Genomic DNA, 12,424 nt, shown 5'->3' on the forward strand with positions numbered 1-12,424 from the left:
CAAACTGATGGAGTACTACTGACAGATTGCCCAAAGTACAAAAAATACCACCACTTTTGTGACAACTAAGGATTTAGCCATTCCCTTGCTTCCTTGCATCTGGCATGTTTATGAGGATGAGGATGGGGCTCTGTCATTATTTGCTTTAGGAAATATTAAATATAATTTTTCCATAAAAATGACCAGCAGATTGCTGGAGCAAATGATAATGAGAGTGGAATCTGGAGAAAAATGAATATGTCACAGCAGTTCAGATTCTCATTACAATATCTTGCATTCTTGCTCAACAGGAATTGCACTTCTTGTTAATGCCTCTTCTATCCTACTGTATAAGCTTTACTTGTGAGGTAATAAACATTCTGGTTTTCATTACTAGTGCATTTTAACATATTTATTCTCTTTATTATACATACATCGGGACAGACCTTTTTTTTTTTTTTTTTTTTTTTTTTTTGTAGTGGTTAAATGTCTGTATGCCAATAGGTATTTTATATTAAAATCAATGTATTTAAAATATATTCTGTTTATCTCATGGACAGTACCTCGAACAGTTCCCTGCTCAGGAGCATCTGATGCCCTCTCGTGGTTAAAAAGACTTTTAAAACATGAGTTTAAAAGAATCATCTTACCTTCACCCTTTTTATGTTCACTGGTCTTATTGATTTATGAAAGCTGGAAATGATGTCCATGGTTTTATAGTCAGGGTGCTAGCTGTTAGTTACTAACATTTCATAAAAAATCTGTACACTGAAATTGAATTTAGAAAACTGTAAACAGCTATTTACAATTATAATATTATTAAGTTATAAATTAGCAGTCCTTCATTGCAACCTCTGTCAATACAACCTACAGCTAGGTGCTTTAGTGTCATCCGGGGTTTTTCAGATGTTGGACTTACACACAAAGAAACATCAAATGTTAGAAATCTCCACTGGTTTCTTCTCCAACATGTGCAGGTTAATTCTTCCATTTAATGGGATTTGTACTTCCAAGTTTTCATCTGCTCTGTGATGCTTTTTCCCTTTTCTTAGACAAATGTAAATTCCCATCCCTGTTACTAAAGCAATGGAACCCAAGCTTATTATTGAAAGAGCTACCAAGGTAGGCATGCAGGATGCCGACTCCATTTTTTTATGTGTAGGCTCTATGGATATTTGAGGTTGCTTTTCTTCTACACTGATATCAGGCTCCTTCCTTAACAAACTTTCGATGTAGCTCTCATTGCTGACGGTATCATTGACAAAAAGGTTCACCATGACAGTGGAATGGAGGGGTTCTGGGTAGCCGTGATCACTAACTTTTACAAGCAGCCGATAGAGGCCATAGTCATTTTGCATCAGTGACTCTTCCAAGGTGATATTACCAGTTTTGGGGTCAATCCTAAACGACTCGGGTCGAGGGCCTCTTCTTCCTATGATACTGTAAGCTATGACTGCATTCATGCCAGTGTCCTTATCGACAGCATAGACCTCGGTGATGGGAGAGCCAGGAAGGGTAGAAGGAAGGACTAACAAGTAAGACATATTAGACTGAGGAAACAAGACCAAAGGAGGGTTGTCATTTATGTCCAGAAGAAGGATAGTTATTTTTGCTGTAGAAGACAGGGCAGGATCACCGCCATCAACTGCTTCAATCCACAGAACGTAGGAGCTTTGCTGCTCCCTGTCCAGGGAGACTTTAGCTCTCAAAACTCCTTTTCCAGTATCTATAACAAAAATATCACTTCCATTCAGAACTGAAAGGGCAACCCATCCATTTTGCCCTGCATCAGCATCTGTGACACTTATAACTCCAATTTCACCAAAACCTGGAAAGTTTTCTGGCACAAAAAAGCTGAAATCCTTATTGATAAATCTTGGACTGTTATCATTTTTATCCAATACAGTGATGGTGACAGTTGCTATTGATTCTCTTGGAGGGAATCCAGAATCTACTGCTTTGACAGTATATCTGTATTTCTCTTTTTCTTCTCTGTCCAGCTGGGTGGAAACTGTAAGAACTCCTGTGGTTTTATCTAAAGCAAAATAGGAAGGGGCATCAGGACCTAAGAAATAGGACACTTGCCCTCTTTCTCCACTGTCAGCATCAGTAGCATGCAGTTTGGTCAAAAAAGCATTGGGAACATTGTTCTCCTCAATGGACAATTCTATCAGTTGTTCAGAGAAAACTGGTGAATTGTCGTTGTCATCCAGAACCTGTATTTTGACAACTTTCCTGACATGAAATCCTTCTGAGTTCCATGCAACCACGGAGATTTCATACAGCTGCTGTGTCTCAAAGTCCAAAGGCTTTGTGGTCTCCAACAGATATTCATTGTTGTATGGCTTGTACGGTGAAAGTCTGAAAGGCCCATCACCATCCAAATAGCAACTGACTTTGTATTTTTCATCAGGGTCTTTGATGGTAAAAAATGCTACAGGTGTGTTGATAGGCTCGAGTTCCTTTAAGTAGACCACCCCTTCCACTTCATTAGCTATGAAACGAGGAACAACTTCAGGTGGCCTCATCATGACTTTGATGATGGTGACCAGCACAGTGATCACGGCAGGAATACAGCCAGGACCGTTGCCCAGTATGATCAGCCTGTGTAGCCTTGGAGTGGCCCCATCAACTTTAGTGGAGAGTGTGATGGCTCCTGTGCTTTCATTCAGATGGAACAAGTCTCTGGATGGCTGGGGGACCTTCTGGCTGTAGGAGTAGGTGATCTGGGCGTTGGATCCAAGGTCCATGTCCACCGCGTGGACAGTAGCCACGTGTGTCCCCAGGCTGGAATTCCCATAAAGGGTGACATTGAGCTGTGAGTCATTGAACTGGGGGCAGTTGTCATTGATGTCGCTGATGCCAATAGTGAGGGTGGCACTGCCCACGAGCGGAGGAGTCCCCCCATCCTCAGCGACGATGACTGTGACATACTCGTCCTGTGTCTCCCTGTCCAGTGTCCCCATAACAATCAGGTAGGGTGTCCTCTCCCCGTTCTCATTCTCCTCCACATCCAGGGTGAAGACACCATAGTTATCTCGCAGGCGGTAGGTCTGGACGCCATTGGTGCCCATGTCAGGGTCAAGGGCGGGGTGCTCGATCGCCAGGCGAGTGTTCACAGGTGCATTCTCAGGCACCAAGAGTCGGATGTGGGGCACTGGGAAGCGGGGTGCATTGTCGTTGACATCACGGATAGCAATTTTTACCTTCACCAGGCGAAAGTACTCCTGTGGCAGTACCAGCACATCCAGCAGCAGTAGGCATGACTCCGATGAGGGAGAGGAAGAGGAGACAGCAGCTGATCCTCCGAAGATGGTGGCCTCACTGCTTTCCACGCATAGAGCTTCCCGGTCTATCTCCACAGCTGAGGTGTGCAGCTCTCCAGAGCGGTTGTCCAGCTGCACATACTGTCCCCCCAAGCCATGGGAGGCCAGGGTGAAGGAGAGTGGGGGCTGCAGAGAAGCAGGGTTCTGGCCACCAGCTGTTGGGAGCCGCAGGTCACGGGCCAGGCTGCCGATGAGCACGCCAGCAGGCAGCCCCTCGTTGAGGCTGTAGAAGAGCTCAGTGGCGCGGCTGTAACTGGCAAAGCAGTTGAAAGGCCCAACGAAGAGCAGGAAGAGGAGCAAGTGCTGAGAAGAGAGAAGCGTGGGGGTGTGAGGAAGGGCTGGCACCTCCTCCCACCCACTGCCTCCCCCCACAGCCACTTCGAGCAGAGATTGCTGCATCTGCAACATGAAGCCATCCTCCCTCTCCCCACCATCCTCCCAGTACAGCAGCTACTTCCAGGGCATCACCATCTGTACCCTCCAGGCAACACCAGCTGCATCCCCCGCAGCAAATACAACGTGCCAGGATGGCCTGGGGGCACCCTGCCTCCCCCCGCCCCCCGGCAGCACTTGCGCCCCGACGTGCCATTTTCCCTCTTGCCCCTGCCCCAAGGTGGACCCCGTCTCACCAGCGGCATCTTTCCTCCCAACCACAAGCGCGTACCAAACCGGGGCATCCCCTTGCACATCCCCAAACACTTGCTCGTCCCCCTCCGCTTCCACAGCAGCAATGCGAAACGCGTCCCTCGCTGCCCCGAACCCCGGCCCCGTCCCGAAAGCTGCTCTTCCCTATGTTCACGGGTCCCGCGGCGCCGCGGGCAGGCGGCCCCCTCCGCGCAGCCCGCGGGGCTCCCGGCGGAGCTGCCGCGCTCCGGGAGGGCCCCTGCCTCCTCTCCATCCCCTCCGCCGCGGGTGCCCGGCCAGCCCCGCAGGTCGCTCTGCTGCCGGCAGGGCAGCCGCGGAGCGCAGGGGCTACGCGGAGCAAGCGGCCCGCGCGTCGCCCACTGCATACGGATGGAAAGGAGCGACCCGAAAGTAACTTCAGGCATCGTCTCCACGGACGAAATTTTTCCTCCCTCCCCTCTTTTTAATCACCCATTCGCTTTTCCGCGGCTCTCTGCCACAACCCGCGCCGGCAGCAGCAACAAATATAAACTTTTCGCGGCTGCCATGATCTTCGGAGAGAAAAAGACCCAACGAACATATCCACGTACATACGGTCTGCATTGTTTGGTTGGTTTTTGTTTTTTTTTTTTTTTTTTTTTGGTGCTTCTTTAGCCAATTTGTTGCCAATTTCGCTGCTGCGTGCGAAGTCGGGCTGGGGTGGCCGGGCGCGGCGCGTCCCCCCCTCCCGCCGCCCGGCCCTCACCTGCAGGCTGCCGCGGGCGCCGGAGCCGCCGCGACCGCCCGGGGGCCCCATGCCCGGCCACCGCTGCCGCCGCCGGCTGCGCCCCGGCAGCCCGCCCGCTCCGCCGCCCGCCCGGCGCTTCTCCTCCCCGCGGCTGCCCATTCCCCCGCCGCCGCGCTGGGCTGGGCTGGGCTGTGCGCGCCGCCCAGGACACTCCCCCTCCGCCGCCGCGGGAAGGGCCGGAGCGGGGAGCAGCCACGGGCTCGGCGGGGAGGGGGCGGGCGGAGAGAGGCGGGGGCGCGTCCGCGGAGGCTGCGGCAGCGCCGCGGGCAGCGGGCGGGGAGCGAAGCGGGCAGCGGGCAGCGAGGGAAGCGGCCGCTGTGCTAAGCCAGCGGCGCGGCCACAGCGGAGAGCGGGCATAATGGGAGTGTGCGGCTGTGCTCGCTTGGGCAGCGCTGGAACCAGGGAAAGGAGGGAATCCCGTTTGGAAACAAAGGCGGGAAAAAGATATTAAAACATAAAATAAACTGGGCTTGTTCTTCGTCTGTAGAAAGACGGAGACCGACTTTTTACAGGGGCCGATAGTCATCGGACAAGGGGAGCAGGTTTAAACTAAAAGAGAATAAATTTAAATTAGGTGTTTAGGAAGAAATTCTTTACTTCGAGGGTGATGAGGCACTGGAACAAGTTGCTCAAAGAAGCTGTGGGTGCTCCATCCCTGAAAGTGTTCACGGCCAAATTGGATGGGGTCCTGAGCAATCTGATCTACTGAATGGCATCCCTGCTCTTGACCAGGGGGCTTGGAACTAAGATGATCTTTAAGCTTCCAACCCAAACCGTTCTGAGATTCTATATTGTGGTATGAGTGTCAGCAGGCAAATTGAGAATTACCGGCTGCATTGGCATTGCGGAGCCTTGGTGAATTGAGCAGCTTGTGCCTGCACAAAATGAGAGTCATGTTTTTGAAGAGATTGTAAGCATTTGATTGGTGGAAAGAGTGTTCTGCTGAATTAGAACAGCAACTATGATTTGCTACTGGCTAAGAACTCAAAGGTCCTCTGCGGCAGAAAATTATGTGTTTTCTTATAGTCTCCAGTCAGTGTTGGCTAGACTATAAGCCTGCCATAGAACTAGACGAAATATCAGAACTCAAGAGACTTTAGATAGTGTAAGACCAATTACACATTTATTTAACATGTTGGACTATCAAAAGGATTGCTGACCTCCCCAGGATTACTTGCACTGTCTGTCTGCAGCATCTCAAATAGAATTTTAGATGTCTAACTTTAGCTTGAAAGTGCTCAGTGGTCTGGATCCAGGCTACTGCTGAAAGCTCAAGTACTGGGACTCTCAAGCACAGTAGAGTTGCCCTTCACAGAGGTAAAGTTTGTGTGGGAGTTGGAACTCACTAAATCACAGGGCCTGAGGACCACCTTAAGTGTATCCATGCTCTGTGGCATGCACAGTGTGCAGACATTTGATCTCAGCTAGGCACTAAAAACATAGGGCACAACAAAACATTTTCCTTCAGTTAAAACAAAAAATACTCTTCCCTTTTCCTTTTACAATTCAGTGAAACAAACTCCATGTCCAATCCAAAGCAAAGAAGCAAAACACCCTGTAATTAGAATCCCCATCCAAAATCAACTCAATGCCTGAGTCGTTTGTAAAACCTCGTCTTTCAAAAGTAAATAATAAGTGAAACATAGAAAACATATTGTCTAGCAACTCTTGGGATGTTCTTGGGTGTTGTGAGGATGAAAGCAGTGGCAAAAGCTGCACAGAATAGAATAGGACAGAATAGAAGAGAAACAAATCTTCCAAGACTGACTTTCTGTGGGACTATAAACTAATCATATTAATTCCTTTGTCCCATATTCTTCATCCTTAAAATATAAATAGTGCAATACTCTTTGTCTGTATTAGAACTTTACCCCATTCTTGCTAAAGTCAAAGGCAGTGGAATGAGGCTCTGCTTTATTCAGTGAAACTCTTGGAAATATGCTGTGATTTTAGTAACTGTTTCGACCCAAAAATGACATTAGCCCAATAATCATATGTGACCTAAACAGTGCAGCATTATGGTACTAACAAAAGGCCTGGCTTTATTTATTATTCATTAATCTCCAGGGTTTTGAAACCACTCAGTATGGACTGCCCTTATAAATTGTTTATATCTTTGCCATTCATTTCTAGCACAAATAGAACAGAGAATGCAGTGTATACAGTTCAGAGCAAACATGTATAATTTAAGAAAGAAATCAAGCTACCCAAGTCCTTTACTAAATTCTCGTCCATGTGCACTGTTCTGAACATTGCTTGGTGTTAAAGGTGCCCATAAACTCAATCCTGTTTAAGTTAGTTTGACTGGACATGCATGGCAGATACTTTTAGTTGACTCACATCTGCTCTAATTTTATTCATTTCAACAGAAATATTGACTCATTTGGATTTCAGTCAGATTTTGACACTGATTTATGTGGAGATTGAATTTTGTAGACATTATAATTTTAGTTTTATTGAATCATTAGTCTTCTCATGAATGAGTTTGAAGTCCCTTTAAAATTCTACCTTTAAGTTCTGATTTTTGTTTCTCTGATGTTGCAGTTTCCTCCTATGTTGTTTCTTCCTCTTATTCTTTTGGAATTACTGACCTATTCCTACACCATTTTTCATACCATTACAGCCACTGCATTTCCCTTGGGCTGCTGATAGGATAAATTATGACTTTACTGTTATACTATTCAGGTTTTCATTACACTTGATGACTTTTGTTTTATTAAAGCACAGGGGTAACAGCAGAATTAAAAGTTTTCTGGAGCATCTGGTACCTCTATAATATTTTATTTTGTTAGACATCAGAAACATCTAGTAAGTCTTAAATGCTCCTTAAAGACTAATGTGTCTAATAAATCTCCTGGTTAAGAAGTATTCCAGCAACTTTAAGGGAGAAGTACTCTAGCTGTGTGTGGGATATGGAATGAGGGGTGTAAGAGAAGCAGTAGTATAGAAAAGATACCAAATTGGCTCCTTCACTCATTATTTTGGGGGAAGAACCCCTTCCAAAGTTACAGGAAAACATTGAAGTCATTTAATTATATTTCTATACTTAGTTCTGTTTTCTAGGACAAAGATGTTAGCAATTTATAAGCCTAATTTCATTCAGCCACATATGGTTAAACATATCTTTCTAACTTGCATTTTAGTACATAAAAACTGATTATCACTGCATTCAAGATTTGTGTCACAATTAGTGACTGAGAGCAAGTAAGAGCATTTCTGTGGGATTCCTGATTGACTCAAGTAAGTCACAAACTGCAAATCTGAGATCTAGTGACAAGCTTTCCAAGATGTCATAGTTATCGATAGATCAGAAAAAGTACATTATTGGTATGGTAAAATAGGGTATTTGTTTTACTTTATCCTGAATAAAGGATCTAGGTATTGATACTCAATTGAAATGCCTTGGTTTTGTGGGCAGAGTTCCAGGGGCAGATGGGGGCCTTCCCAGGTGATTCATTCAGGAGCATCACTTCTGAAAGAGAATATCAAATAGCATCTTTTGGTATGGCTGGCTACTGTGGCCGTCTTCTACAGGGATGCAGGTACACATTGCCCTCTCAATCTAGCCAAAAGCTCTCTGCTACAACCTGTGGTTGTACAGAGGAAGACTGTGGCATGAGATTTCCCCATCAGCGAAATTCAACTGATTCAGATGACAAACTTTGTAAGACTCCAGTCAGTGTGACACTTTGAGACAGGTGCTTTTCAGTGGGGAAACAGTCACATTTTGCAGTGAAAGTCTTGGTGTGAGTGTTGATTTCTAGTCACAGGAAAACTACGAAAGGCACATGACTAACAGGCAATCACTTCACTGAAGATTTTAAACTGCCGGAGATACAGGCCAAGTAAAAGAGATCCTTTTAACTTTTAGCAATATACACTTTTTATTGTTTTGCTGCTTAGTAAGGAAAATGCCTTACATGCTGAACTTCCTGTGCAGGATGGTGGATTACAGTGTGAAGGACTCTATGAATATTAGATAGTGACCTTCCTCACAGAAGTACTGAGCATCTGGTACTCGCGCTTTACTGAGAGCTGTGATCATTCTGTGTCACTGTAGATCAGACCTAGCATGATCATTCTGTTCTCAGCCCAGAGCAGGAGAGGGGCCTTGGCACTGCTTTCCCTTGTGTCAGTGTTAGACAGCAGAAACTCTGGGTCCAGCTTGAATAAAGCAACAGACGAGCTGGAAAGTGGATGGCTCTTTGGGGTTTATATCGCTCAAATCTCCTGTTACCCTTTCAAAGGGCTGTTTCTTGCAAGCTCTTACAAGGTGAACCTGCAAGGTTCTGCTCAGCAGCTTTTCATGGAGAAAACTCTGCTGCAGTCATGACAACCTTACGAGAAAGTAGCTAACATGTGAAAGTAGTTTCTAAGCTTATGAAGGAATACCCCATGAGGCAAAGCAGTGTTTGATAGGAAGGCTGACAAAGGTGGATGAGATTTTCCCGTCTGGTTAGCTTAGTGCCTGTTGGGGACTGCTGTGTTGAAGTATCACAAATCAGAGCTGATAAATACTGGCAGAGAAAAGAGACTTGGGAAAAAATACCTCCTGCAGTCTCTAAACCAAGTATTTGACACATTTGACCAACTTCTTTCTCAGATTCTTTTGAGGTTTCATAGAAGTATGAGTTTTTTGGTTATGATGTTTTTATATGTCTCCATGCATTTTGTGCTTTTCTTCTTATCTGGAAAAATGCCAGCATAGTCCACCAGTGAGAAAGGTTACATTCAAAATGTTTTTTAGTCTGATCACAACTTTATTTTCAAAAGAAAACCTAATTTAAAATTTATTAACTAGGAATAATTTTCTGAAAATATAAGAGGGAGGAAGGCTTTAACTCAGATTATATTTGAGCACATCTTTTTATCAGAGTTTTTTATACTGTGTTACATAGCATATGAACATTTGCTTTCACTGGCTTCTTGTGTAAGACTTAAAATAATAATGAAACAAGTCTTGTTTAGTAAAAGCCAAAGCACAAGCTGAGCTACAGTACTAATATGACACTCTTAAAAATTATTAATACTCTAAGTGTTTCATTACATTCCTTATCACATTAATTCAGGGACAGCATTTCATCTTTTGCCAGCTCACTGTGTACATAATGCCTGTAAGTTATGAGTGTCGTGAATATGTAGGTATTTCTTAATTGACTTCTCATTGACATTAAACCATGGCTTCTGAGCTGAAGTGACAACCTTTCAGTGCCACAAGCCACCTCTGAGGGGAGAACACTGCTCACAGCAATGGAGGGCAATGCACTGAAGAAGCCCTCTGATATGCCAGGTAGCCAAGATGTCAGGACATGAGTGTCAGATTGTTCTAAGCCAAGTACCGACAGCCTGCAATCCCATTCAGTTTTCTGTGATGGAAATGGTTAGACAATGGACATAGTGCAGCAACACAGAGCATTCTTCCTCTGATTACAGCAGCTCCAATGACATTTCAGCCTTTCGTTGTTCCTGTGAAACAGGCAGTTGTATATATTTTTTCTTTTCATTAGAACTGCTTAGCTCTGCTCTGAAAAACATACAATATATTGTAGCTCTTCCACCATGGGGGATGGACATTTGCTTCCTTGACAATAAATTATTGCATGCATTTTCCAAGAACAAGATTCTGTCATCTTCCCTCAGTCTATATTCAGGTAAAAATTCTTAATTAGCTGTTAGCTGTAATTCCCTAATGTTAGCTTATTCCTTGCTTGCCGAAATTATTAAATAACCCAAAAACTTTTTTACTGAATGCAGGATAATTACTAAATGTTCTGGGATTTGGGCTGAATTGCATCTTTTATTTAGACAAGTGGGTTGACCAACTCCCAGTGGGATTTAACACATTTTTATGTCTGTGATGAAATGAAGGTAGTGAAATCAAACAACTTAATGCCTAAGCTACTTTTCAGAAAATAGGAAAATATTCTGGCTGTATGCTTCAGAAATCTTACAGCTGATAGAAGCTTTATTATTCATGTTGTCACTCTGATCACTCAGGTCTCATAGTGAGATAAGAGACAATAGTGTTTTCTCTGCAGAGGCCCTGGTTTCGCTTGGCAGAGCTGAACAAATGGTTGGAGCCAAACCTGTTCTGAGGTTCATCCAAATACAGATTTTCTTGAGTTTGTTAAAGCCTTCAGTCAGATCAAAGCCCTACTACAGTCTTGTTCAACTTTTGTATATAGTGAAAAGAGAGTATTATTCATTAGAAAGGGTGAGATTTGCTTGCTCTAACTTTGCTGTCTCAAAATCAGGCATCCAGTCTAGGCCTTTTTTTTCTTCCTGAGATATAGACATTTTCAGGGTATGTAAGTGAAAAGCAGAGGTGTCTAAAACAAGTGAGACAAATTGTTTTCTGTTTCTCTTTCAACTAAAAATTCAGGCTAGAGTGAGAAGCTTAGATATAGATGTTTAAATTTTATCTGTTTAAAAGTAGATTATGGAGAAAGAGAATGCTGAGTGTGCAAGCACAGTAGTTACATTGCAGATGTAACTTTAAACCATACTCTTAAAATAATCAGCAATATTCTTTGAGGCCACTGTTAAGTCTACAAAGCCTAAAAGTGGGACACTATCATCTTGCTTCTCACAAATTATCAATCAAGAAATATTTACAGATGCTACATCTTACACAGTAATTTCATCAAAGAAAAAAAAGGTGATCTATCCCTAACAGACTTTCAGAAAGTAAAATTTGTTTTATACATTGTATTTTTAAATACTCGCTTTATTCAGCAGACATCACTTTTTCTGCATACTTATACAGTGTAGCTCAGATAGTGAAGAAAACTATTTGTAGGAATTTGACGTTTGAAGTTTTTATCCACAACAAGATAGCACTTTCGTTTGACAAATTTGAGATTATATTTCTTTAAGCACTGAAATAGCAAATGTTTGACAACTTCTCTATTCCTAGTTCTGCACGTCTACAACTCCATGTAATAACCATTCTGTTCAAGAAATCAAAAACTCAGCAAGCAGTTCAGTAAAAGTCAAAAGGCATTTCCTTCAGCATAGAATAAAAAATACCTAGTGTTTTACTTCTTCATACTGACTTCATGGTGACTTTCTTTATGGAAAAAAAAAATTATTTGTTTTGTTGAAAAATGAAAATGCATAATTTGTGGGAAAATGAGCAGCCTCTATGCTTTTTCTCTTTATTTATGGTAATACAGGATTGAGAAGGAAATACCAATTAAAGCAGATTTCTATTTTGAATTTTATTGTAGTAATGTACTGTCTAATGTGACAGTGTCAACAACATAACCAACATGTTAGTGTTTTCCCTATTCCTTAGGGATATAAAAAGCTCAATTTCAATTGTCTACCCAATGAACAAGAGTATAGAACTGCTAGCTGGAACAGCTTTTACATGGTAGATTGCTCTTCTGGTACATCTCTTCAAAAATTGGTATGTGCATAAATATTGCACCTATGTATAGAATATGGATTGTAACTAAATTGACTGAGAAGATCTCAAAGCAGAGCAAATCCAAGGAACCCTGAAGTAACGGGAACTGAATACATCCTGATTTGAATTCTGTGCATTGTGCCGCAAAGACAGAAAATTTGAAATATCTCTGTTGTATTGTCTGCATGTTATTCAAGGTATTTGTCTACACAGGGTCATTGAACATAAAATACTTTTCTTAAATTAATCCTTCATTTGATAATGAGTGGTTTGTATACCTTTTTAAAAAATTAAGCA

The 12,424-nt window shown here is 43.3% G+C and overlaps 1 protein-coding gene across 1 annotated transcript; it reads right to left on the bottom strand.

Moving 5' to 3' along the window:
* Positions 1-378: 378 nt before the first annotated feature.
* PCDH20 (protocadherin 20) lies at positions 379-5,089 on the bottom strand. The gene is made up of 2 exons (XM_063392199.1): positions 4,675-5,089; positions 379-3,608 (listed from the first exon to the last, which is right to left on the bottom strand). The coding sequence occupies exons 1-2, from the start codon at positions 5,071-5,073 to the stop codon at positions 912-914; spliced, it is 3,096 nt and encodes a 1,031-aa protein (XP_063248269.1). The 5' UTR covers positions 5,074-5,089; the 3' UTR covers positions 379-911.
* Between the last annotated feature and the right edge of the window lie 7,335 nt (positions 5,090-12,424).

Source organism: Prinia subflava, chromosome 3, assembly GCF_021018805.1.
Source record: "Prinia subflava isolate CZ2003 ecotype Zambia chromosome 3, Cam_Psub_1.2, whole genome shotgun sequence".
NCBI lineage: Eukaryota > Metazoa > Chordata > Aves > Passeriformes > Cisticolidae > Prinia > Prinia subflava.